The sequence below is a fragment of the Onychostruthus taczanowskii genome, unplaced genomic scaffold (assembly GCF_017590055.1).
Source record: "Onychostruthus taczanowskii isolate IOZ18803 unplaced genomic scaffold, ASM1759005v1 scaffold56, whole genome shotgun sequence".
In the NCBI taxonomy this organism is placed as follows: Eukaryota; Metazoa; Chordata; class Aves; order Passeriformes; family Passeridae; genus Onychostruthus; species Onychostruthus taczanowskii.
The window spans coordinates 5,451,495-5,478,723 of NW_024503235.1; the positions used below are offsets into that span (position 1 = coordinate 5,451,495).

Genomic DNA, 27,229 nt, shown 5'->3' on the forward strand with positions numbered 1-27,229 from the left:
AGGATGAAGTCTGCAGCTGGGCTCAGTTTCTTCTGAGGGAGTTTGAGCAAGGCCGTGAATTAAAGTGGAGAGAGGGAGAGGTCACAGAATCCTGGAATGGTGGGGGTGGGAAACCAATTCCAACCCCTGCCATGGCAGGAACACCTTCCACTGTCCCAGGCTGCTCCAGCCTGGCCTTAGACACTTAGAGGGATCCAGGGGCAGCCACAGCTGCTCTGGCAATTCCAGCCCAGCCCCTCCCCACCCTGCCAGGGAACAATTCCTTCCCAAAATCCCATCTAAATCCCTCCTCTCTTAGTTTAAGGCCATTCCCCCTTGTCCTGTTCTGTACAAAGTCCCTCTCCAGCTTTCTTGGAGACTTTTTATATCTGGAAGTCAAATTTTGCAGGGACTAGATGAGCCCCCAGAGCAGGCAGACAACAGAAGAGTCAAGAGCAGCAGGTGAAATATTGATGGTGAAGTACTGAGGCTGTAAGTGGGTGTGGATTCCTTTCTCCCAGTTTTTCTTATTCCCAGGTGGTTCCTTGAGTTACATTTGGGATGTGTGGAAGTCCTCACATGTGTAAAGTGAGCACAAGTGTTTTTAGGGAGATAAATGCTTTTTATGCCCTCAAGAGAAGGAAATAATAATGCAGCCATTTCCTCTCTGCTTCACTGTGATGGAATCCACATCAACAGGCTGGAAAAGCATGTGAGAATTCAAGGGTTTGGTGAAATTTTGCTGCTGAAGAAAGCTAAAAAGCTCAGATTGCTGAGCTAATACAGCAGATCCCAAACCTGAGGATGTTGCAGAGCAATCCCTACTTTAGGAGGAAGCAGTTTAGGGGATTTACAGGATTTTTTCCCTAGATTTGCTGATCAGTAAGATGCTGCTGGTCACTCCCACAGAGCCACTGTCCCTCATTCCATGTTCAGCTGCTCCTGTTGTCCATGATCTCCTTGGTGAGAGATCATATACACTCAGGATGTTCACAGAATTCCCAGAATCACTGGGATGGAAGAGACCTTCAAGCTCATGGAATCCAACCCAGCCCCAACACCTCAACTCAACCCTGGCACCCAGTGCCACATCCAGGCTTTGTTAAACACACCCAGGGATGGTGACTGCACCCCCTCCCTGGGCAGAACATTCCAGAACTTTATCACTCTTTCTGTGAAAAACTTTTTCCTAATATCCAACCTGTATTTCCCTTGGGGCAGCTCGAGGCTGTGTGCTCTGGTTCTGTCAGTTCCTGGAGAAAGAGCCCAGCCCCAGCTGAGCACAGGCACCTTTCAGGAGCTGTGCAGAGTGATGAGGGCACCCCTGAGTCTCCTTTTCTCCCGGGGAGCACCCCCCGCTCCCTCAGTGGATCCTCTCAGGGTTTGTGTTCCAAGATGTCTGTGGAGCTTTGCCCAAGCTCCTGGTGTTGGGTGGCACCTGAGCAGAGGTGGCACGTGAGCAGAGCTGCCACCCAGCTTTGTGTGACCACAAATAGCACCTTAAAACAACAAAAAGGGCAGGAAAAGCAGGTGTGTTGTGCACCCAGACCGCTCAGGGTGTTTTATGGCCCAGGAGGCAATAAAGGAATTGTAGGTCAGATATTTTCCTCCACAAGGAACATTCTGATAGCCCCTGAGGGATGAGCAAACAAAGCCATTGTGAGGGTGAGGGTTTGGCACACAGCAGGGTTAATTCTGGCTGCCCTAAATGCTGCCTTTCCACCTCATAAACCCAATGCTGATCTCTCAGATGTGTTTTCTCCACCTGAACTTGTAGAAAGACAAAAATAAAGGTGGATATTCTCACACAGCTTTGTTCACCCTGCTCTCAGGAGAACCAGTGCCAATTTTTGTCTCTAAATAAAATAAGTAATAGAGTTTTCTTGATGTTTCTGGGCTTCTTCTTGATGGTTGTGGGTTTCTGCCAAAAATTTGGGCAGAATTATTGCTGTGTCTGCCAGAAGTTCACTTGTCTGAAAGGAGGGAAGGATAATAGGTGTGAAAATCATAGGCATTTGGGCATCCAAGACTGTTCTGAGGGAGTGGAGGGAGAAAACATTTCTCACAGTGCTTTGTGAAGTCATTCCCACCTCAGAAGTGATCCCTGGAAGTGAGGGGGGATGCACATGCTGGATAATTTCAGAGGAGATATTCAGCTGGCGTGTCCTTAAATGTTTTAATTAGAGCCGAAGATGGGTGAATTCAGGGATTTCCTTTAGGGAGAGGCAAAAGAAGCTGGGAAAGAAACTTATAGTAAGGCCCTGAAGAAAGGAAAAAAAACCCCAACCCTCAGGAAAAATACTTAAAGGGAATCCTATTCTTTTTTGTTAGTGAGGAATAAATTCTCAGTAACCTGGAGAAGCGAGCAGGGGGGCTGCAGGTCAAGGAAGTGTTTGATCTGGGGTTTGCAATCCTGGGGCTGTGTTCCCTCTGCTGGCTCTGAAGGCATCTTGAGCGTCCCAAACTTGGCTCTGCATCCCTTTGCTGTCCCCTTTGCATCCCATTTCCCACTTCAGCCAAACTGGGAGGGCACACTGGTGGCACTGGAGGCACTCCCAGCATCTGGGAGTGTTCTTGGGGACCCCCAGGCTGCAGCTGGGTGTGAGCAGGAGCTGGGAGAAATCCTTTGGAGTTGAGGGAACAGCAGAGGGAGAAGCTGGGCTGGGGCTGCCTGTGCTGCAGGAATGTGGGGTTTTTTTCAGGTGGGTTAACACAGGCATTGATTCCAGAGGAGTTCAGGTCCTTTTGAGGTGTGGAGTATCTGTAGGGTTAAAGGAAATGTGTGTGAAGGGATTGCTGAAAAAGGAAGGAGTTGTTGCTTTTTGTATGCCCCAGTTCAGCAGTGTTGGTGTGTTTGTGCCCCAGTTCAGCAGTGTTGGTGTGTTTGTGTGTGAGTTCAGCAGTGTTGGTGTGTTTGTGCCCCAGTTCAGCAGTGTTGGTGTGTTTGTGCCCCAGTTCAGCAGTGTTGGTGTGTTTGTGCCCCAGTTCAGCAGTGTTGGTGTGTTTGTGCCCCAGGTCAGCAGTGTTGGTGTGTTTGTGCCCCAGGTCAGCAGTGTTGGTGTGTTTATGACAGATTCCAGGAAGCTGTTTGCGTTTTGTGTCTGATTTCAGGACAGTGTTTGTGTTTCTGTGACTGAGTTAAGGAGTGTTGGTGTGTTTGTGCCTGATTTAAGGGGTGTTTGTGCCTGATTTAAAGGATGTTTGTGCCTGATTTAAGGGGTGTTTGTGCCTGATTTAAAGGATGTTTGTGCCTGATTTAAGGGGTGTTTGTGCATTTGTGCCCAGTTTAAGGACATGGTTTGTGTTCTGTGCCTGATTTAAGGATCCTGTTTGTACTCCCTGCCTGGGTTAAGGGCTGTTGGTGCCCGGTTTCAGGGCTGTTTGTGCCCGGTTTCAGGGCTGTTGGTGCCCGGTTTCAGGGCTGTTGTTGCCCACTTTCAGGGCTGTTGGTGCCCACTTTCAGGGCTGTTGTTGCCCACTTTCAGGGCTGTTGGTGCCCACTTTCAGGGCTGTCTGTGCTCTCCCCACAGCTGTTCCAGAGGCCCAATGCACTGGCGGTGCAGCAGCTGACAGCAGCCCAGCAGCAGCAGTACGCCCTGGCTGCTGCCCACCAGCCACACATAGGTGAGTCTGCCTCTCCTCCTGCCTATTCCACTGCCCTCCTCCTGATCCATGGGGAGACTCCAGGGGGAAAAGGATTGGGAGGGTTTAAAGTGTATTTTACAGCTGATGATCAACACATGAGCAGAAGTGCGTTTTTACAGTTTTGCTTGTGGGTGTCTCTTGCACACTTGAGAAGCCTTTTAAAGGAGTTCCCTGTGTGGCAGGGCTGACACTCTCACCCTCCTGAGGGTGCTGATCAGTCAGCAGAGGCTTTGGAAGCCTCTGAGTGAAGCATAAATCAGGGTGACAGCACAGTGAAGTGAGGGGAAATGCACAATTTAATATCGGCTGAATGAGCAGCCAGGGGTCTTATGAGTTAAAAATGTAATTTATGCAAACACATTATTCTTATCACTAAAAATTATTCATTAAAAATATACAAAATATATGTTTTTATTAACTGGGAATAAAGCACTTAATAATGTGTAGAAACCCAGGAAAACAATGTATTAATGTTTGTAGCACAATAAGCAATTTGTGGTAGGAATTTGGGTTTCTTCTTGCCCGAAACCCCAGTATAAATGTGTTGGGGCTCTCCCAGCTCTGTGCTGTGCCCTTGTGTGCTCAGTGGAGTTCAGGGATTGAAATTATCCAGCTTTTTAACTTCCTCCCCTTCACCTTCACCTCCCCTGCACGCCTCTCTCCCGCCCACCTGGCCTTTCTCTAATGATTAAACTGTCCCCTTGCAGAGGCACAGAATGTTTTTCCACTCTGAGCCCTTTCCACACTGACCAGTTGGAGTGCTGGGATCCTGTGGTGGGCATGGAGCTCAGGACGGGGTGGTTTGAGTCCTGATTTACTCACTGTAGGAAATACAGAGTAGTAACAAGCTCCAGTCTTCTGAACAGGGTCTGTCTGCCCTGCAGAAGCACCTGAGCTATTGGATACAAAGGATTTTACCTCTTAAGGAGCATTGAATCCTTGGAATTGGGGTTTTTTAATGCCAGATCTCTCCTCTGCCCATCAGCGCTATAGGTTGTCACTCCTTGTAGAAAACCACCCGTAAAAAGCTTAAAACCACGAAACCAGCCCGAGTTTGGTGTTGCCCAGGCAGCAGCAGGGGGGTTGTGGTGGTGCTGCAGTCCTGTTGAGTTTGTTTTCACTGACAGGAATGTTTTCAGCAGGTTTAGCTCCCGCTGCCTTCGTTCCCAACCCCTACATCATCAGCGCGGCGCCTCCGGGGACGGATCCCTACGCGGCCGGGCTGGCGGCAGCTGCCACCTTAGGTGAGGACTCGCAGCTCCCTCTGCACTGCCAGCCACGAGCTGTGCAGAGCTGCTCTGGGGCTCTGCAAGGCAAACAGCAGCATCCTGTGGGGAGAGAATTGAAATAATGGTGTGGCTGTGAGTAAAACCAGAATTTGTCATTAAAACTGGAGATGAAATGGGATAATTTTTGTTTAAGGCTCCCATAGCAAATGGGAAGGGAACAGACACAAATATTGCTCCGTTTTTGGGGTGTTTTGGTGAATGACAGTAGCAAGGAAAACGTCTGAAAAAAGGCTTCTGAAAGGCTGGAAAGATGCAGGATGTGTTTCCTGCCAGGAAAGTTGTGTCTCCTTTCTGTTCAGCATGTGGTGCATCCTGCAAATGAGCTCTTCCCTGAAATTCTGTTGGAAATTTCCACTTCCCGGGAGGTGAACACATCCGTATCTGCTGGGGCTCACACTGGGAACATGCCCTTTTCCAGATGGTAGCAAAGATGGAGCCTCTGCTCTTTCTGCAGGATCTTCCTCCAGCCATTCATGTATCAGTTCCCAAATTCCTCCCAGCTGTCACAGCCTGAACTGGTGATTCTGGAGGTGCCAGCTCCGTGCCACAGCTTGGCAGGCACTGTGGGGGACACGGTGAGCTTGGAACTTCTGGGGGTGCCATAAAGTTCTTGCCCAAGCACTGGGGAAAAAACACGAATGTGCTTTTAGGAGAGGATTTTTAAAGGAGGAACATGGTTTTAGGAAAGGATTTTTATAGGAAGAATGTGCTTTTAGGAGAGGATTTTTTAAAGGAGGAACATGGTTTTAGGAAAGGATTTTTATAGGAAGAATGTGCTTTTAGGAGAGGATTTTTTAAAGGACGGATGTGCCTTTAGAGGAGGGTTTTTCTAACCATGCCTGGCTTTCCTTGAGCAAGGCAGAGGAAATGTTCTGTGCTGCCAATGAACACTGCTCTGTTTGGAGTGGGGCTGTTTGTGGAGGCTCTTGCTGCTGCCACGCTTCACTTGCAGCTTGTAAACTCATTCTAGTCCTCTTTTTGGGTGGCTTGTTCCAGATCAAACCCACCTGGGTGTGTGTGGATGTGACACTCTGTGGTCTGGAACAATTTTGGTCCAGCTCTTACAACACCCCCGCTGAGCTTTTAAGCTTTGAGGCCATTGTGGGGTCAGCTCTGAAACGGGAATTCAGCGACTGCTGCCCACTTGGATGGAGGTTTTAGTGGATCATGCAGATGTGTGTGAAGAGTTTGGATTATACTCTGGGCTTTGGCCTGGGCTGCTGGGAATTTTGTGCTGGAATTATGCAATGCCATGGGGAGATTGGGTGGAGGCAGCACCAGGCCTTGGCAAACGGGTGACGCCGTGGTTCCGTGGGACAGAGCCAAGGACAGGGGCACAAGGACATTGCTGCTGCTCCAGGGCTTGATAACCCTCCTGGGATGGTGAATGGAGCAGGGAATGACTGAGCTGAGCTGCTGCTGGCCAATGCCAGAGGGAAGTTCAGTCAGGAGGAGCTCCAGGGCGCTGGCAGCCCCAGTTCCAGGCAGAGGGGGAGGTTTGTGAGTGATTCCTGTACAGAGAGGCTCCTGCTTGGCCTTTGTGCATCACCCCAGGGCCTGCAGAGCTCCTTTCTGTGGTAGCAGAGTGGAGCAGCAGGTCAGCAGCTTGATTTCATAGAAAGACCACATGGAGCTGGGCCACCTTTCCAGGAAATACCAAGTGTTGGCCACAGTGTTTTTTTCTTTTTCTGAGCTCTACTGGAGCTGAGCTGCCTGAACTTTTGCAGCCTCTGACCAGAAGAAAACCCCATTTAGGCTGTGCTTAACTCGGGTTTTAGACATTTGAACTGGAAATAACACCCCAGGGATACCTAAAGCATCCCAGAACTTGGCATCAGGGCCTCTACTTGAGTAATTCTAAATTTATGGCTCTCAAAAGAAACAAAACAATGTGTAATGTGCTGGGTGTGTTTATAGTGTTACGCCACTGAGAAATAGGAGTTACTTTAACTCTCTCATCAGGCTTTGCACCCTAGAAATGACAAGATAAACTTTGTGTTGATGTTTATTTCAGAAAAGCATCTTTCCTGTCTGGGCCTGAGCAGGTTTGAGAACCCTTTTTTTCTCTCATGACTGAGAGCAGCACTGGAGGAACATGAGACAATTTAAATGTTTATACAAAGCCAAAAAGCCTCCTCGATGTGCCTGGGAGTGTTAAATTGGGAGGACTTGGAGGAGCTTCGGAGATGGAAGAAATGAGTTTGGAGTTTATTGCTCACAGTTCCTCTCAGAGCAGAGAGGAAACTTTTGGTGTGTGTTTTATGGCAGAAATAATCTGTCAATTAAAGTTCTGCCATTATGGCAGGTTTGTCATGATTGTGAGACTGGCAGCTCTAGGATAATGCTCTTCTCTTCCCAACAATAGCAGCATTTTAAAGAACAAATTTGAATGCAGAGGGAAGAACTTCCTAAAAAAAACCCTCATTTAGATTTTAAACTGTGGGGAAGATACTGCTGCCTTTGAATTGCCTTCCATCATTTGAGAAAGATGTCACTCAAAAAACTGAAAACTTGCCTTTTTTTGGGCCAGTTGGGAAATGATTTCCTCTGGGGTGGAGTATTGCAGGTAGCAAAGTGTTCCTGCTCTTTGTGGGGAGGTGGATGAATGCTGGGGTGACCTGAACACAGGAGAATCAGATCCTCCCACTGCACATTTTGGGGTTTTTCAGCCTGGGGGAGATGATCAGGCCCTTGGTGCTGAGCTGGAGCAGGTTGTGGGTGTGTGCACACCGTGCCAGAACTGGCATTTGGGAGCTCCTGCAGCTGGGTTTGTCCTGGGTACCTCAGCAGAGCCAGCCTGGGCAGTCCCTGCCCTTCTGGGCTGGGGCAGCACCTCTGAGCTCCGCTGCTCACTGCCATCCCTAAAAGCAGCACCCCGTGGGTGCCATGCTGGGAGTTTCACAGGGATCACCCCACAGATCAGTGGGAGTTCCACAGGGATCACCCCACAGATCCCTGGGAGTTCCACAGGGATCACCCCCCAGATCCCTGGAGTTGCTGAGTTGCTGCTGCAGCCTGTCTGAGCTCCTGGGGCAGCTGGAGCTGCTGTCACTGCTCCTCAGGCTGGCTGTCCTGCAGGAGAGCTTGGGGTGGCAGGCTGAGGTGGAAGCACAAAGCCCTCGGTGGTCTCACACACCCCAGTGATGTCCTGAGCACGCTCCCAGCTGGATTTGCTGCTGCTCCCTGCAAGGAGCAGCTCTGGCTGTCCAGGGGCTGAGTGTGACACAGCGTGGGCAATGTTCACTTCCAGAGGTGCTGGAATTTTCTTTTCCCAGGAATGCCCAGCTCTGATGAGAGCAGGAGCAGGTGCAGCATCTGCTGGAGGGGGTCAGCTCTGGGTGCTGCTGGGTCTGGCAGTGATGCCACACTTGCCCTCACTGAGAACTCTGTTCAATAATGAGCCTCTCTCCTGTGCTCGGAGCAGCTGAGCCAGACCCGCAGCCCTTTCAAACCCAGCTGCTGCAAACTTCAAAGTCTGCTCTGCTTTTGTACACTCAGGGCTTTGGCAGCAACCTCTGCCTAGGAGAAAAGCCCATCTAGGTTGTGCTTGGTTGATAATTAGAGCTGAGACTAAAATGTCCCAGAGAGATGCCCAAATTTTGTCCAGATGAAGGAATTCCAGCAACTTCCAGCAGCCTGAGGGCAAGTTCAGGTTAATGACTTGCATTAAAAGGGAGCAGTTGCAGCCCTTGCCCTGTTGGGTGCAGGAGAACCCTGGGAGTTGGGGTCTGATGTGCATTCAGTGATTATAAACAGGTTAAAATCACTCCCTGCCTACCTGTCTGTGCCTGCTGAGGCACCACAGGCACCACCTTCATGGCACTGATTCGTTTGCTGAGGGTTTTTTTCCATTTTAGCTGACACTGCTCATGAATTTCCAGGGTGGAAGGTAAGAAATGAGTGGTTGCTGCTCCAGATCTGGAGCAGGGAAAGCAGATCAGCCTCTCTGATTCTGTAAATCCAGCAAGGATGGGCTTTGGGGTGAGATACAAATCCAGGTGTTCAGCATCTGCCTGGAATTTGGAATTAGCCAGCACCTCCCTGCTGTGCACAGAGCTGGGCACCTCAGTCCTAAATTTGGGGAAAGCACGGTAGTTAAAACCAGAGTAGTATAATGAGAGTAATTCTTACATGTTTGAAATATGAATTTAATATTTGGCACAAGACATGGAATGAATGTTCTGAAGTGTGGATGAGCAGGAGCAGGAGCTCATCCAGCTCCTTGACATCCTGCAGGAGTTGAGCTGAGACTGTTACTGTAAAAATCAAGAAGAAAGGAACAGAAACTAAAAGGAAAAGGGACTTCCAGGATTTCCCCCTGTTGTCTCAGCCAGGCTAACACAGAACACTGTTTGCACCTCCCTTTTTGTGTCATCCTCATTTTCCATGGAATGAGCCCAAGTCCTGAGTGTCTCCCTTAAAAAAAAAAAATCCTGGTTTTACTCTAGACATGACCAAGGTTCTCCAAAGATTTCTTAATTCCAGTGTCACATCTGACTCTGGCTCTGCCTGAGCTATTCCTGCTGTGGGGAGGGAGCCTTGGAAGGGAGATGTATTTGGGAATCAAAGGGAACACTGCTGTTTTCTGCTGACCTTTCCTAAAGATATCAAACAGTCATATTAAAAAATATTCTTGGATTGCCATCCGTGTTATGGGGTGGGAAGGGCTCCTCCTCCAGCACTGAGAGCTTCCTCAGCATTACTCTAACTGGGATTATTTAAGGACAGAGGCTGCCATTCTGCTATCTCCAAATTTCTGTGGTCTTCTGAGACCTGATGAACACAAGGAGTCTTCAAAAGTGAGGCTTTTTCTGCTGCTCTCCGAGATTCTTTTTATTTTTAAGCCTCTTAAGTTTGAGGAGGGGATGTGGGAAGGGACAGGATCATGCAGCCTCTTTTAGGGGACATTTGCAAATGCAAAGCAGGGCTGGAAAAAGAGCATTTTAATACTTAAGGGTTGATGCACTCCAGCTGTGAAGAGGTTTGGTAATTTATTGAGGAGCTGAAGGTGGATGGCAGTGAGCTGTGAATGTCAGCTGGGATGAGAAGTTGTCTCTGTGCTTGAAACAAGGTTCCTCTTTTGGGCTTGGAGATTTTTGTTCCTTCTCTGTAAAACCAGGACACACCAATAACAACATGGAATCACTGCTGGCAGAGTTTGACCTTGTGCAGTGATGAAATTCCAGGTCTGACTTGAAACTTTATAAGATGTGTGACCCAAATGCCAAATCCCTCTGTGTTTGCAGAGGGTTTCACACAGATCCCATTAAACTAGGCACGATAAGCAGGTGTTTTTGGGGTGCTGTGTGCCCCTTGACCCCCAGGAGCTCACCCTGCCCCTGCTGTGTTCCAGGTCCAGCTGTGGTCCCTCACCAGTACTATGGAGTCACTCCCTGGGGAGTTTATCCTGCCAGCCTCTTCCAGCAGCAGGCGGCCGCCGCCGCCGCCGCCACCAACTCAGCCAGCCAGCAGAGCACGCAGCAAACGCAGCAGGGCCAGCAGCAGGTAAGGCCTGGCACCTCCTGGGCCAGGGACACCTGGGCTCTGGGTGGGGAATGTCCTCAGCTGGGAGTGACCCCTGGGGATCCTGGGTGGCAACCCCTGGACCTCCACAGAGCCCCAGCAATCCCAGCCTGGGCATCCCTGGGAGCGCCGTCCAAACTCTGCAGCCTCAGGGCCATCTGTGCCCATTCCCATGCCCATTCCATTCCCATGTCCCTGCCCCTTCCCATTCTCATTCCCATTCCTGTGCCCCTTTCCATTCCCATGCCCATTCACATTCCTACAACCCCATTCCCATTCCCGTGCCCATTCCCGTTCCCATTCCCGTGCCCATTCCCTCTGGGGGAACAGCATCAGAGAGATTTTCTTCCCAGGAAGGGTGATGGGACAGTGTAAGGGGTTGCCCACTGGAGTGGAGTCCCTGTGCCTGGAGGTGTTTTAGGAGAACTTGGATGTCACTTTGTCACTTGGTGCCGTGGTCTGGGTGACAGGGTGGTGTCAGCTCATAGGTTGGACTTGGTGATCTCAAAGGTCTTTTCTGACCCAGCTGATTCTGTGGAAAACCCAACCCAAGCCTCCCCTGACACGGCTCCAGCCGTTCAAAACCCTGATGTTTTCTATGAGTGATCCTGACCTCAGCTCTGGGTAGTTTTAAATGAGGAGAAAACCCTTTGGCCTGTCCTAAAGACAAAGGGACAGGAGCCATCTGTACATTTGTAAATTGATTTATCCATCATGCATGAGGGGAGTGGCACGTGTACCTGGGTGGTGTCAGTGCTGTGGGGAACACCAGTGGGTCAGGCTGGGAATGGCCTGAGCTGTGCAGCAGCAAACCTCTGGTGCTGTTGGTGTGTGAGGGGAAATCACCAGGAGCCAGAGCTGGGCTTCAGTCCCCCCAGCAGCGCTCCTGTCTGGTCCTTGATGGTGGAGGTGGCAGAATAAAGAGCAAATGGCAGCTGAATTTTCCAGCTCAGAAGCTGAAAACCCTTTGAAAACCAAGCCCAGTGTCAGGAAGTGTTCTAAGGCCTTTACAGATGCAGCAGGCATGAGATGAGAGAGCCTTGCAAAGGCTCAGGCTATTAAAATAAAATATCTCAGTGCCAGTGGCCTTTATGGGATGTTTCATTACTTTTATGGCCATGGAGCAGGCATGAGTGGGGTCGGAAGCAGGGTTTGGAATGCAAACCTTGCTCTGAGGGGATGCAGCAGGGATTGTTTGCATTAAAAGTGCTGAGGCAGAGGCTTTGGGAACCTGGAGCACTGAGTGTGGACACTTGATTTGTCACTCTTGTGACATCTTAATAGAATGTTAATAAAACCCACCAGCATTCCAGTGCTGCAGTCTGCACCCCCTGGAATTCTTGGCTCCCAGAGATTCCCTGGGCTGGAAGGTTCCTGTTGGCAATGGAGAGAGACAGGGAGACTGATTCAGTGATCAGAATCCAACTTTATGGTGGGATACAAACACTTGTGTACTGTTGTAGGGAGACTGGAAATGCATACTGCAGTGATTAGGTTAAAATCACTTACACAGACGTGTGCATATAACAGCATCTCTTGCTTGCAGAGTTTAATGGGATTTTCTTTTTTTCTGGTAAATCCATCTGATTGAATCTTCTGGCAATTCAGGTCTAATTTTCAGAGTTCCGTTTGCTTTTGCCAAGGCATCCTGTTATCAAATCTCTTGTGTCAAGCAGGTCCAAAGTCCATCATCTGTCCTGTGTCCCCCAACATCCCAATAGGTTCCTGTGCAGGCTCGGGGGCACCTCCCAGTCAGTGACCTGGGGATCCTCCCCAGCCTCTCCGTGCACCGAGTCAGTGTTTCCTGTTAATAACTCGAGCAGGTGACACCCACCATGTCACTTTTGCAGCAGGATGTGCTGAGGACACGGGGCTGGCTCGTTTAATAAGCTGAGCTTGCAGGTTCCTGCACCAGCTCTGAGCAAGGCTCTGCCAAACCAAGCCTGGCTGAGGTAATTGTAGGGTGGCCACTCTGCCATCGTCCCTTTTGAGGGACTCTCACCACAGCAGCTTGTCCCTACAAACCCCACTGTGGACTCTGTGGTCATGATTTCCTGTGGTTTAAGTCTTGTGTCACCAGATCTATGGCCTCAACAGGGGCTGGTGGCTTGGAGACACCCAGGTCACCTCCTGTCATCTGTCCCCAGCTCCTGAACTGGGCTTTGTGAGGTGTCTGCTCAGAGGGCTTTTGGTGAGGCTGTGGTTACAGGGACCAGACATTAGCTGGGGTGGGCAGGTGGCTTGTGCACACTTCTGGCAGAGGATGAGTGTTGGAGGTGGGATCAGGGAGTTGAAAGTTGTAGAAACCCTCTAAAGGTCATCGAGTCCAAGCATTAACCCAGCACTGACCCCTGTTCCAGGCACCACTCCGTGTGTGTTTTACACACTTCAGGGATGGGGGCTCCACCACTGCCCTGGGTAGCCAAAGCCTGACCACCCTTCAGTAAAGGAATTTTCCCTGATATCCACCCTGAGCCTGCCCTGGCCCAGCCTGAGGCCGTTCCCTCTCCTCCTGTCCCTGTTCCCTGGAGCACAGCCCGACCCCCCGGCTGTCCCCTCCTGTCAGGAGTTGTGCAGAGCCACAAGGTCCCCCCTGAGCCTCCTTTTCTCCAGGCTGAGTCCCTTTCCAGTTCCCTCAGCCTCTCCTGGGGCTCCAGACCCTTCCCAGCTCTTTTCCCTGCCTCTCCGTGCCCTTTTTGAATGTGAAGAAAAGTGAATTAAGAGCAAAGGAGAGACGTTTCCCCCGCTGGTGCTGCTCCTGCCTGGTGACAGTGGCTGTCTCCTGGATCCATAATAACCCAGTGGCTGTTCTGTCCTCTGCAGGTGCTCCGTGGAGGAGCCAGCCAGCGTCCCCTGACTCCCAACCAGAACCAGCAGGGCCAGCAGACGGATCCTCTGGTGGCCGCCGCCGCCGTCAACTCCGCGCTCGCCTTCGGCCAGGGGCTGGCAGCAGGAATGCCAGGTACCAGCACTGCCGGGCCAGGAAGAGCCTGGGAAGTGCCATCTCCCAGGGCTGCCTTTGCCTGGCACCAGCAGTGCCTGCTTGTCTTGGTTTGGGGGTTCATTCTGGGGTTGGGTGTGTCCCCAGCTGGCAGCGCTGAGGGGTCACAGGTGACCTTGTGGCGCAGGTGACAGCAGTGTTATCTCCCTGTGCCTGCACTGTACTCCAAGAATTGATGGCTCCTGCGAAAAATCACCTCCAGATTTTTCTGTGGATCCTTCAAGCTTATGGGATCTGTATTTTAAATCTCAGAGGTTTCTTAGTCCTGTTCATTCATCTCAGCTCTCCATCCCTGCCAGGTGCTTGACTTAACAGGGGCTTCCTTCCATGATTGCTCTTCCAAGAGGCTTAAAAACAGGGAAAGAAAAGGGTTTATAAAAGGAAGCAGGGTTTAGTTCTCATTTCTAGCTCTTCATTGGTGGAGCTGCTGTAGGAATTCTGACTCTGATCCCTGAGGCTTTGGGGTAAAAAGCTGCTGAAATTCAGTTTTTCAGGGTATTATTGTGGTGGCAAAGGATGAATCTGAGCTCATTAGAATAACATGCAGATATGTCCTGCTGGTCAAATGTAAGGAAAAAAGGATTATTTGGGTTTCAGGTCTCCTTGCTGGTACTGTCACGTAATTTAATTGGGTTTTTTTGTTGTTTAAGAAGAATGTTGCAGTATTAAGTTACAAAGTGAGCTGTGCAGATTTCCAGCAGTCTGCAGATTTTCTTTAATCTCTGTTATTTGGGCTGTATTTGCAAAGCAAATACACACATATATACAATTATAGATATATGTTTGTACCTGTATTTGCAAAGCAAATATTCCCAGGGAACATTCTTTTAGTGACCCCCCACCTTAGAGAGTCACTGCATTTAATTTTATTGTTTTCATTTAATGTAGAATTCCATAATGAGATGCCTAAATCACTATATTCTGTCAGGCTGCTGCTGCGTGTATCACCAGCATTTATGAGAGTTTATTTACATGCATTAAAGAGTATTTTATGGTACCAACCTTCCAAAATACAGAAGTGGAAGTTCCCTGTGGGTGCACCCTGGCAGCCCCACCTCTGAGCAATCCCAGCACACGTTGTACATGTCATGGAGCAGAAATGGTGCATTTGTATTTTAAACCCTTTTTTAGCTGAATTTGCACTGGTGACAGTGTAATAGAAAAGATTCAGGGTGCAAAATGTCTTTTCTACCCAAAATTCTTAGTGTAAAATCGTGGGCATTTTTGGGAAAAGCAGGGCCGTTCTTGCTTCTTTTTTTTTTCCCATTCAGCTTTTCCTTTAAAAACCCTCTTGCACTGCCCTCACCTAGACATGGGTGATGTGTTTGTCACCTGCCCTGTCACCTGTGCTTGCCTCTGCAGGTTACCCAGTGCTGGCTCCTGCTGCTTATTATGACCAAACAGGAGCCCTCGTGGTCAACGCCGGGGCCAGGAACGGCCTGGGGGCTCCTGTGCGCCTGGTGGCTCCTGCCCCTGTCATCATCAGCTCCTCTGCAGCCCAGGCAGGTGAGTCCTGTCCCCTCCCCGGGTCAGACAGGTGAGTCCTGTCCCCTCCCCGGGTCAGACAGGTGAGTCCTGTCCCCCCCAGTGGTTCATACAGGTGACTTCTGCTCCCACCAAGTGCCTGCTGTGTCCCCAGTGTCCCCACCCCTCCGTGCTCCGCTGGCAGTGATGACAAACTTGCCCTCACTGAGATCCATCCAGGGATTTTTGTTGAGAAACATCCTCTGTGCTCAACCTGGGCTGAGCCTCCGGAGCAGCCACGGAGAGGGATAGGAGCAGGAACCTGGATGATTTTGTAGAGTTTCGCGGCAGGTATTTAAATTTGTCCCCTGGCACCAGCTTTCCTACCTGCTGCAGCCTTCAGAATTCCCAGTGGCTCATGGGAGAGCTCAGAGCCCTTGCAGAGCCTGAAGGGGCTCCAGGAGAGCTGCAGAGGGACTGGGGACAAGGATGGAGGGACAGGACACAGGGAATGGCTTCCACTGCCAGAGGGCAGGGCTGGATGGGATCTTGGGAACTGGGAATTGTTCCCTGGCAGGCTGGGGAGGGGCTGGGCTGGAATTGGCAGAGCAGCTGTGGCTGCCCCTGGATCCCTGGCAGTGCCCAAGGCCAGGCTGGACATTGGGGCTGGGAGCACCTGGGACAGGGGGAGGTGTCCCTGGGGTGGAACAGGATGAGTTTAAGGTCCTTTCCAACCCAAACCATTCCATGATTTGTGCTTTATGACACAACCATGCCTAAAATGGCCTTTGCCATGAGTTGCTTTGGCATTTATTTGGGTTCCTTGGGAGTTCAAGGCTTTTAAAAGGATTTTTCAATCCGTTGGTGTGAGCAGCTCCTGCTAGCACTGGGCTCAGATTATGAAATAGGCCTTTTAATTGTTTTCTTGTAGCTCTTGTTTATTTTGCTTTTTATTTAACTTCGGAACTGGCTGCAAACCAAAATCTTTGGGCTTCGATGTTCTTGGCACCGAGGTTCATGTTTCATGTGCTGAAGGATCATCTCAATTATTTCAAAACTCGGGTTTCTTAACTGGCCCTTGTCAGTGTGGGGCTGCACTGATTGGACTCTTGGATCTTTGGAGAAAGAACCATTCCTGATTTTGGTCTGTGCAGCTCCCAACAGCACAAGAGCAGCAAGAACAGCTGGGCATGGCTGGGGGCTGGGGGCAGCTCACATGGAATAAACAGAGATGTACACAGAGTTTGGTCCTGAAAGAAAAAAAATTCTAGCAATTCAAAACTACCTGCTAAGTTTTACCTTCCAGAACTGTGATGAAAATGAATTTTTTCAGTGCCTTTTCCATTTTTTGCCCATTTTTGTGTCCTGCAGCTGTGGCGGCGGCCGCGGCGTCGGCCAACGGAGCAGCAGGAGGGCTGGCAGGGACCACCAATGGCCCCTTCCGGCCCCTGGGCACGCAGCAGCCCCAGCCCCAGCCCCAGCAGCAGCCCACCAACAACCTGGCCTCCAGCTCCTTCTACGGCAACAACTCCCTGAGCAGCAACTCGCAGAGCAGCTCGCTGTTCTCGCAGGGCTCGGCCCAGCCCGCCAACACCTCGCTGGGCTTCGGCAGCAGCAGCTCCCTGGGAGCCACGCTGGGCTCGGCGCTGGGCGGCTTCGGCACGGCAGGTGAGCTCTGGGACTGCCGGCCTGGGCTGGGTGCACGGCACCAACGGGATGGGGCTGCTGTGGCACGCCTCTGCTTCGTCAGAGGCTGCAGGTTAGGTGATTTGTTCCAAGAACGGAGCGTTGCACCTTGGCTGAGGGAGCTTTGTGGAATGGGTTTGTATGTGTTGAGTGTTGTAGTGGTGATACTGACAGTGATACCCTGCAAACTTACGTGTGTGCGACAAATGATGGAGAAAACTATCAAAGAAGTTTCTATCATGCAAGAGAGAGAGGTAGGAAATGGATTCACAGAGAGTTCTCAAAATCTTACAGAGATAGTGGATGAAGGTATAGACATGGAGGAAGGTTTTGAATTAAGACCGTGGAACCAGTGAGACTTTTTTGAACAATGACTGGGAATTGCTATCAGACATGACTTATGCCCTTTGAACTGACTGGACTTTCACAGCATTAAAATTGCTGTGTTGTAATATAGCAATGCTTAATGTGAGCAAAAAAGATGCTTTAAACAAGTAATAAGCAGATATATTCTAGTAAAGCTATGAAACACAAGGCAGTTAATAAACTACATGGTTACAAAGGTTTCTTTTTAGTTGAACCAAGAGGGGGAATTACCAAAAGGATGGGACTGCTGTGGGACACCTCTTGAGCTTTTGATTCTCCAACATCACTCTCATGACATAGTTATAACATGGGAATATGCCAGCAGCTCACATCCCCAACAGCAGACACAGAACTCAATGTTACAGCTCACTTTAAAAGTTGGGATATGGATATGGGAGAGGGAGAATGCAAGGACACCCTGGGGATCTGAAAGTGCCCACAGTGCACCCCACCTGGGACCACAACAGCACGGGGGGAGGCAAGACATGGGGGAGTACAGAACATTGATTATAAGAGGTATCAAAGAGGCAGCTCCACATAAGCAAAATGCCCTTAAGGCTTTGGATGAGCAGCAAAAGAGGGAAGAAACCCCAATGGTGGTTAGAAAGGTTGAGGAAAAATATGAGGCAATATTCAGGGGTTGACCCTGATACAGTGGCCAGACAGATCTTACTAAAGATAAGTTTTGACCAATCACACAAAGCAAAAGCACTGACAGTAGTTCTGTCCAGCCACTCTAAGCACATGTACCTTTGGCTAAAATAATGCTTCCTTATTTCTAATACCATACCTGCTTGTAAGCCTTAAAACACAATGCACAGAGCTTCATTATTAAGCTTAGAACTTCCTAACATCTCACTAGTTGTACTTTTCTGTAGCTTAGGGAATTATTCTAGACTAGCATTAATACATGAACCATTGTTCTATTTGCCCTTACTTTCTACATCTTATATAATTTTTCTGCTGACAAGTCTTATGGCTGCTGCTTAGTTCTAATCACAGTTCTGCTGTCTCTGAGGCCTGCCTTTTGCAGCTTTCCCAAAACCCTCTGCTTTTATGGATTCCCACACCCGGGAAAGGAGCGTGAGGGGAGCTCCAGATTTCAGGAGTTTGTGCTCTGAGCTGAGCCCTCCTCATCCATCCCAGCCTAACTGGGAATTTTCCTTTAGGGACTACTTGAGGCTTCAAAATCTGCAGCAGTTCTTGGCAGAAATGCGTTTAGTAGATGATAATTAGCAGTAGCAGAGTAATTAATTTGGAAGTGTTTTTCCCTGCATGTGAAGTACTGGGCTGACAGGAGTTGGTTCCAGAGTGTGTCAACCCCTCTCACCTCAGAGTAAAGGCTGAGGAACTCCTCATGCCTTTAAAAAAGCTGATCTGAGGTGGTTTCTGTGCTTTACTCTGGGAATTGTTTCCATCACACACCAAAAGAATCACTCTGTGGTTGTAGACACCTCCCATCCATGCTTTGATGATTTTGGGCAGCTGGAGACCAAGGCTCCTTTCAAAATCAAACTCATCCAGAGATGTCTGTGGTTTTTTAGGTTTTTTTTCCCCCTTAGGTTTGTGGTTTTTTTGAAGTGGAACAATTGTTTTAATTACTGCTCAGTCTCAGGGCAGTCATTATGTCCTGAACTTTGCTGCTCTCATCAGAGTGAGGGGCAGGTTCCAGCCTGGCTCCATCAGAACAGTTTACCTCACAGAGGAGCAGTTTGCAATAAAAAGTTATTCTAAATATTTGTCTTCAACCCAGCCTTGAGAATTGGAACCATCTTGGTTCCAGGTAAACAAAGCATTTGCTTCTCTCACCTCAGTTTATTTAACTAATTGAATTCCATGAGTGGTTTGCTCAGTGCCAAGATTCACAAAGATGTTTTCCCTCAATCAATGAATAAAACTTTGATCCTGCTGCTTCTGGAGCCTGTGTGCACTCACCAAAAATGATTAGTTCTTTACAGTTAACAATTTCACTGTTTATTAAACAAAATTTTAATGCAAAATTGATTTTTTCCCCTGCAAGTTGACAGTGCATTTAAAGAGTTTGTATTTGCCTATCAAGACAGCTCTTAAAAACCGTGGGGGTTAGGAGTGAAATTGAATTCTGATTTCCAGCTCCATAGAGCTGGGGGCAAACAGGAGCTGATTGCTCACCTGCTGGAAGGTGAGCACAGGGATTTCAGGGAGCTGTGCACCAGGCTGGGCTCACTCCTGAGCCAACACAGGGAGAGTCTCCTGGGGCTGGGGCTCCGCTCTGGTGGCTGGGAACAAACAGGAGGGGGAGCTCAGATCTGCCTTATCCTGGGAATGCTCTGGGGAGCTCAGACCTTCTCCTGAAGGGCCAGAGCAAAGGGCTCAGCGTGTCCCCAAAGGCCTGAGTGTGTCCCCAAGTTCTCAGTGTGTTCCCAAAGTGCTTGGTGTGTCCCCCAAGCTCTGAGTGTGTCTCCAAAGTGCTCAGCGTGTCCCCAAAGTTCTTGGCATGTTCCCAAATGTCACGGTGTGTCCCAAAAGGTCTCAGTATGTCCCCAGGGTCTCAGCGTGTCCCCAAAGGTCTCAGCATGTCCTCAGAGGTGTGTCCCCAAAGGTCTGAGTGTGTCCCCAAGTTCTCAGTGTGTCCCCAAAGTGCTTGGTGTGTCCCCAAGGTCTGAGTGTGTCTCCAAAGTTCTTGGCATGTTCCCAAACGTCACGGTGTGTCCCAAAAGGTCTCAGTATGTCCCCAGGGTCTCAGCGTGTCCCCAAAGGTCTCAGCATGTCCTCAGAGGTGTGTCCCCAAAGGTCTCAGTGTGTCCCCAAGGTTTCAGTGTGTCCCCCAAGTGCTCAGTGTGTCCCCAAGTACTCAGCATGTCTCCAAGGTCTCGTCTTGTCCCCAAAGTTCTCAGCATGTCCCCAAGTGCTTGGTGTGTCCCCAAAGGTCTCAGTGTGTCCCCAGGGTCTCAGCATGTCCTCAGAGGTCTCAGTGTGCCCCCAAAGCGTGGTCCCTTCCTTTAGGGAGATATTTATCCTTTGACCTTTCTACATAGGGAATTTTGGAGCTGTTTCTCCCTGTGCTCTGTCACAGTAAATCCTCCAAAGCGCTGAAGGCAAAAACAAGATCCCAGATAATTTGTTTGGCCGTTTATCGTTAACAACGTGGTTTCAATGATTTTGGCTGGTTTTAATGGCTGCATTTGATCACTTTCCCAAGCAGCAGCCCAGTGCAGTGGAGCTGTGGCTCTCCAGTGTTGGGGCTGGTGGCATCTCCCCTTTCCCCATTTTCCCGTTTTGCAGTGGCGAACTCCACCACGGGCAGCGGCTCACGCCGGGACTCGCTGACGGGCAGCAGTGACCTGTACAAGAGGACCTCGAGCAGCCTGACCCCCATCGGGCACAGCTTCTACAATGGCCTGGGCTTCTCCTCCTCCCCCGGGCCCGTGGGGATGCCCCTGCCCAGCCAAGGCCCCGGCCACTCGCAGACTCCTCCTCCTTCCTTGTCCTCACATGGATCCTCCTCCAGCCTCAACCTGGGTAAGAGCCCTGCTCTGCTCTCCTGGGGCGTCCCTGGTTCCCCAGGGCTGGAGTTCTGTGGGGTCTCACAATCATTTAGGTGGAAAATGATCTTTAATTCAGCTCCAGCCGTCCTGATGTGTGTCCTACAGGGTTCAGCTGGGAACAGGTTTCCGTCTTTCCTCCTTTTTTCTGTCTTGGTTTGAACAGGCAGGTGTCTGCTAAGGAAGGCAGGAGCCTCCCCTGAAACTGAAAATGCAAACCCCCTCTCTCCAAATTATAATTTTGGGATTAAGGGGCTCTCAGATAAAGATGTGGGAATTGGAATAACAGTTATTGACTAGGGAAACTAAAGATACAAATGCAGTAGTACAAACCAACCCTGCCAGAGTCAGAGCAGGCGCTGAGCCCTGTGGGTCAGGGCGGTGGCACAGTCCCATCCCATGGGGGCTCAGCCCTCCTGCAGTGCCAGCTGTGCTTCTGCTGGAGCAGGGATCCTGCACAAGGCTGGAGTTTTCCTCTGAAGCTCCAGGGCTGCTGTGGATGGGCCTGCTCTTCCTCTGGGAATGCAGGGCAGGAGAAAGCTGCTCCTCTGGGAATGCAGTGGGCAAAGGCTGCTGTGCTGTTCCAGGCTCAGATTGTATCCAGGTAGGAATGCTTGGCTCCTGCCCTGGGCGGAGCATCTCCCAGTGGGATGCTGGAATTTGATCAGCCATGCAGGGACACTCAGTGGCCATGAAGAGCAGAGATCTCCTGGAGGGAGGATTGGCTGTGGGAGAGATAAAGAAACCTGCCCAGAGAACAGCAGAGAACTGCCCAGCTCTGACAGGGGGGACAGAACACACACCCCCACTTCCAACCTAAGACATTTCCTTAGCTTGAAATTAGGGATAATATTCTCTAGTGTTTATAAAACAGGATTTTCTTGCATTGGTCTTGGTAACAGCAGCAATGGTTTGATAAGGAGAGTTGATCTTCAATTTAAATGGTTTTAAAGGGGATGTTTTAAAATACCCATTATATTGGAAATAATGAGCTTGGAATACAATTCCTGCTTTTAACCAATATTTCCTGGAGCAGTGCTTAGCTTTGAGCTGAGGATTTGGTGAGTTTACCTTGGAAAATTTCCCATCAGTGTGGCCTTATCAAATGCACAGGAGGAATCATTTTGGGAAGATCCATGACTTTGTGCAGCTGAATCTTCTCAAAGAGCTTCTGCCTGGCCTGCAATAAAATAAATCTTAAAAATAAATAAAGCAAATATTAAATAATAAAGCAGTGCCCATCTGAACCTCCTGCAGTGTTCAGTCCCTCATAAACAAACCAAAGAGATTATTTGTTGCACCTGCAGAAGGTAATTTAATATTTCCTCCAAAAATTCACATGGTTTTGGTTGTGTCATGAATCTGCTGGGTTTAACAAAACTTCTGCTTCTCAGAGCACTTTTCCCCCCTCAGCAGACACTGTATTTATTATGTTTATTCCATGCATGTGTGATAAATCCAGTGCTGGCTCTAGGTTAGCTGGAATAGTCATAAATATGATTCTTGGAGATCAAGTTCAGATTTACCATCGTGCCTTGTTCAGAGCTGTAATAGAACTGGAAGGATTTTGACTTTATTTATGCAGCTGTGGAGGCCTTGGCTGACAGTTAAATGGCCACAATAAATTAGTCCTGAGGAGGAAGCAGATTCCAAACCGAGGAAAAAGCTGGTTGCCCTTGCAGCAAAAAAAAAAAAAAAAATCTTAAAAATTATTTGGAATCAAAAAATCTTAAGAATTCCTCTGGATCAGAGGAAGGTGGATCTGTCTGGGAGCAAACTCTGGAAAAGAATTGGAATTAGTACCCCCAGAAATGGATTATGCTCCAGAGGATCAGTGTGGGGCTTCTCATCTTCCCAAAGTATTCCTGTCCTTGTGCCCTTGTCCCTTCCATGGCTGGTTCCATGCTGGGTGATGCTGTAGGTCAGATTTCACCTGGGATAGATCTGATTTTGGGGGATTTGACCTTGAAGTCCATGAAAAGTCATTTTATTTTTTAAAGTTTCTCTTTTATTGGTAGTGGAGGGCAGTGGGAAGAGGGGTCTGGTTTCCTGTGTAATAAAATCAGTTCTGATGGAGAGGAGAAGGCTCCAGGGAGAGCTCAGAGCCCTTGCAGGGCCTGAAGGGGCTCCAGGAGAGCTGCAGAGGGACTGGGGACAAGGACGGAGGGACAGGACACAGGGAATGGCTCCCACTGCCAGAGGGCAGGGCTGGATGGGATCTTGGCAATTGGGAATTGTTCCCTGTGAGGGTGGGGAGGGGCTGGGCTGGAATTGCCAGAGCAGCTGTGGCTGCCCCTGGATCCCTGGCAGTGCCCAAGGCCAGGCTGGACATTGGGGCTGGAGCACCTGGGACAGTGGGAGGTGTCCCTGCCATGGCACCGGATGGGATTTAAAGTCTCTCCCACCCCAGACTGTTCCCTGATTTCTCTTTAGTTTCACAAGCAGGAATCCAGGATTCCAGGGATCCAGGGGCAGCCACAGCTGCTCTGGCAATTCCAGCCCAGCCCCTCCCCAGCCTGCCAGGGAACAATTCCCAGTTCCCAAGGTCCCATCCAGCCCTGCCCTCTGGCAGTGGGAGCCATTCCCTGTGTCCTGTCCCTCCATCCTTGTCCCCAGTCCCTCTGCAGCTCTCCTGGAGCCCCTTCAGGCCCTGCAAGGGCTCTGAGCTCTCCCTGGAGCCTTCTCCTCTCCAGGGGAGCATCCCCAGCTCTCCCAGCCTGGCTCCAGAGGAAGAAAACATCAGTTTCTTTGTAGTTTTTGGTAAAATCCCACTCAAGTCTGGGATCTGACCCAAGTCCTGGCACAGAGGAGCTGGAGGCACCCTATGATTTCAGGACTTTGGTGAGGTTCAGAATTGTGATTTAGGAAGCTTGTTCCCCACAGGATCTCTGTGGTCCCAGGGTGATGTTGAGTATCCTGGGGAAACCTGCAGTCAGCATTCCCATCAGGAGAAACAGACAGGGGGAAAGTGGAGTCACTCTGAATCTCCAAGTGATTGGGGCTTTCTCCGAAAACCTCTGACAGATTTTGTGTCCTGATTGTGCTCTTCACCAGGGGATAACAGCCTGAGTGCCAAACCCTCCTCTTTCCCATCAGGAACCATTTTCCACTTCAGTCCCAACTTTTAATTTTGCTCCAGGTGTTAGAACAAAAAGTGGCAATTGTGAGAATTCCAGATGCATGGGAAACATCGATGCCCCATTGCTCTGCTTGTCCCTCCTGGATTTCCTCACCTGGGAAATGCTTTACTCTTCCTGTGGCAATCCTGCTCCTTCCAGGAGACAGGAATATCAAGAATATCACTGCGTGGCTTTTGGGAATTGTTGCTCAGTGTGGGAGTTTGGGTGCAGGAGGTGCTGAACACTCAATTGCAAGGCAGCACAAGGAGCTCTCAGCTCTCCTTTTCCTTGGGAAAAAACAGGAGGAAAAAGGGTCTTCCCCTTCCTTGGGAAAGGAGAGTTCTGGCACCAGCTCTAGAGAAATTTGCCCAGCTCAGAGATGTAGAATCACAAAATATCCTGAGCTGGAGGTGAGCCACAGAGGTCAGAATTAGTAGTTAATTAGGCTGTTATAAATACAGAATTCTCATCCGGTTTCCTGCATGGGTGCTTCCTCCAGGTGTCAATGGCCAAAGAGTGCAGGTCCCTCAGCTCTGTTTTTATGGAATACTTTTAATTCCAGTCCAGCTGCCAGGAGCTGCCTCTCTGCAGCCAGCCATGCCAAGGTTTCCTTGGAGCTCTCCCCTCTGTGGCACAGATTCCTGCAGCTCATTTCTCTGGGTTTCCCCTGCCTCACCTCGACCCTGCATGTCCCTGTGTGATCAGGATGTGTTCCCTGGAAAGACTTCGTTCCACCCAGGAAAATCCATGCAGGCTCCTCCTGCACCAGCAGAGGGATCCCAAGCCCTGCAGGAAAGGCAGAAAGCAAATCCTCTGCCACCGTGCTGAGCCACATCCTGAAAACTTGCAGCCAGGGAAACAGCACTGGAAGGTTCAAGTTTGTTCCTGTCAAAGCTTCTCTTTGTGGGATGAAGTATCACCTGTCCCCATATTCCTGTTTTGGGGCCCCACAGCATCTCTGTTAATGTGGCTGCATATATTTTGGCCATTTGTGAAAGCACAGGGGTTTAAAACCTTTCTTGGTTTTAATTTATTGGTATTTACCTGTGTGTAATAGTGATTTGTGGTTTTATATCCGCTTTTTTTATACTTTTATATCTATCCCCCACCCCCAGCACACTTCTTTTAACTCAGTCCCTGCCAGGGCAGTAGGAGAGGTGGGAAAAACCTGAGGATGGAGGCAGAGGCAGTGGAAACGGCAAAAATGCTAAAATTGGGGGATGTTGGTTGGGATTGCCACTGGCCTGGTTCAGACACTTTGGACGCAGAAGGAGGAGCAGTTGTTACACTGTCAGAAAGCCACAGTCACAGATCTGATGTCATTGAATAGAGTCAGAATCACAGAATATCTTGGTTTAGAAGGGATCATCAGAGTCCTTTGCTGGAGTCTGTAGCTGTCCCCACCCTAATCCAGCAGTGCCACAGATGCTTGGACACATCCCCATCTAAATTCCTTGGTGGGCAGCTCACTCAGCTCAGTCAGGAATCACAAAATGGGGTCATGGAGGTTGGAAAAGCCCTTTGGGGTCACCGAGTCCCACCTGTGACTGATCAACGAACCCAGCTGAGTGCCATGCCCAGGAATTCCTTGGACACCCCCAGGGATGGGGAATCCAAGCCTCCTTGGGCAGATCCAAGGCCTGAACATCATAAAACAGGATCATCAAGGTTGGAGAAGCCCTCCAAGGTCTTTGGTCACAGGTTGGACCTGAGCTCCACAGGGGCACTGAGTGCCACATGTTCATTCCTTTGGCATCTCCAGGGATGGGGACTCCAAACTTCCCTGGGCAGTTCCAGTGCCTGAACACCCTTCCAGTAAGGAAATCCTGCCTAGAAATCCCACCTAGAAATTCTCTTAGAAATCCCACCTCAGCGTCCTGCTTAGCTGAATGTCAGACCCCCCTCATGCTGGAACAGAACTCAGGGATCCAGTGTCACATCTGTGTCCCTATGAGGCCCCTCCATGCTTTGTTCCCTTGTCCCCATGAGGCTCATCCATGCCCCGTTCCCTTATCCCTGTCCATGCCCTGTTCCCTTATCCCATTCATGCCATATTCCCTTATCCCATCCCTGCCCTGTTCCCTTATCCCATCCATTCCCTTATTCCATCCATCCCTGTTCCCTTATTCCATCCCTGCCCCGTTCCCTCATCCCATCCATTCCCTCATCCCATCCATTCCCTTATCCCTATCCATGCCCAGTTCCTTATCACACCCCTGCCCCATTCTCTTATCCCATCCATTCCCTTGTCCCGTCCCTGCCCTATTCCCTTATCCCATCCATTCCCTTATCCCACCCCTGCCCCATTCCTTTATCCCATCCATTCCCTTATTCCATCCATCCATCCATCCATCCCTGTTCCCTTATTCCATCCCTGCCCCGTTCCCGTATCCCATCCATTCCCTTATCCCATCCATTCCCTTATTCCTATCCATGCCCCGTTCCCTTATTCCATCCCTGCTCCGTTCCCGTATCCCATCCATTCCCTTGTCCTGTCCCTGCCCCATTCCCTTATCCCATCCGTTCCCTTACCCCATCTATCCCTGTTCCCTCGCAGGGGGGCTGACAAACGGCAGCGGCCGCTACATCTCTGCGGCGCCGGGGGCGGAGGCCAAGTACCGCAGTGCCAGCAGCGCCTCCAGCCTGTTCAGCCCCAGCAGCACGCTGTTCCCGTCGTCCCGGCTGCGCTACGGCATGTCCGACGTGATGCCCTCGGGCCGCAGCCGCCTGCTTGAGGACTTCCGCAACAACCGCTACCCCAACCTGCAGCTGCGCGAGATCGCGGGCCACATCATGGAGTTCTCCCAGGATCAGCACGGATCCAGGTGGGCTGGGCAGCCAGGCACGGCTGCTCCTCGCGGGAGTGTCCGTTGTTGTGTTTCATGGTTGTGTTTGATGGTTGTGTTTTGTTGGTTCCATTTCGCGGTTGAATTTTGCAGTTGACTTCATGGTTGAGTTTTGCAGTTACGTTTTGTTGATTCCATTTCGCAGTTGAGTTTTGTGGTTGAGTTTCGCAGTTGTGTTTTCCAGTTGTGTTTTTTGGTTGTTGTTTTGTTGGTTCCATTTTGCTGGTTGAGTTTTGCGGTTGAGTTTATTGGTTGTTGTTTTGTTGGTTCCATTTTGCTGGTTGAGTTTTGCGGTTGTTGTTTTGCAGTTGTGTTTTGTGATTGTGGTTTTGTGGTTGTTGTTTTGTTGGTTGCGTTTCACAGTTGAGTTTCACAGCTGAGTTTCGCAGTCGTGTTTTGTCTCACTTCCCCAAGCAGAGGCAGACCAGGGAATAAGCAGGAACAGCCAAGCCAGTGTCACGCTCAGAATCCCCAAGGATTGTCCAGTCCAATTCCTGGCCCTGCCCAGACACCCCAACAATCCCACCCTGTGCATGCCTGGGAATGTTGTCCAGGGTTGGGGACAGGTGCTGGTAGCAGGAATTCCTCCTCAGATTTAGCCTCAGATTTAGACTCGGGTGACCTCATCACTCTGCACAGGTCCTGAAAGGTGCCTGTGGCTCAGCTGGGGCTGAGCTCTTTCTCCAGGAACTGACAGAACCAGAGGACACAGCCTCAAGCTGCCCCAAGGGCAATACAGGTTGGATATTAGGAAAAAGTTTTTCACAGAAAGTGATAAAGTTCTGGG

General features: G+C 50.0%; 1 protein-coding gene and 1 non-coding gene across 9 annotated transcripts in view; both read left to right on the plus strand.

Annotated features, from left to right (window-relative positions):
• Nucleotides 1-27,229, plus strand: part of PUM1 (pumilio RNA binding family member 1) — a 79,460-nt gene that overhangs the window by 38,763 nt on the left and 13,468 nt on the right. For 4 of the 8 annotated variants that reach the window (XM_041417494.1, XM_041417489.1, XM_041417487.1 and 1 more), the window contains exons 8-15: nt 3,510-3,603; nt 4,752-4,868; nt 10,267-10,418; nt 13,260-13,398; nt 14,800-14,943; nt 16,273-16,569; nt 20,218-20,454; nt 26,154-26,421. In XM_041417494.1, coding sequence (XP_041273428.1) covers nt 3,510-3,603; nt 4,752-4,868; nt 10,267-10,418; nt 13,260-13,398; nt 14,800-14,943; nt 16,273-16,569; nt 20,218-20,454; nt 26,154-26,421 — 1,448 coding nt within the window. The remainder of the gene's footprint in view (nt 1-3,509; nt 3,604-4,751; nt 4,869-10,266; nt 10,419-13,259; nt 13,399-14,799; nt 14,944-16,272; nt 16,570-20,217; nt 20,455-26,153; nt 26,422-27,229) is intronic. The other 4 variants (XM_041417492.1, XM_041417491.1, XM_041417490.1 and 1 more) reach the window with 3 other exon arrangements.
• On the plus strand, nt 8,263-8,347 carry LOC121342952. Its single transcript, XR_005953621.1, has one exon. It is a non-coding gene; the product is annotated as a small nucleolar RNA SNORD103/SNORD85 (small nucleolar RNA).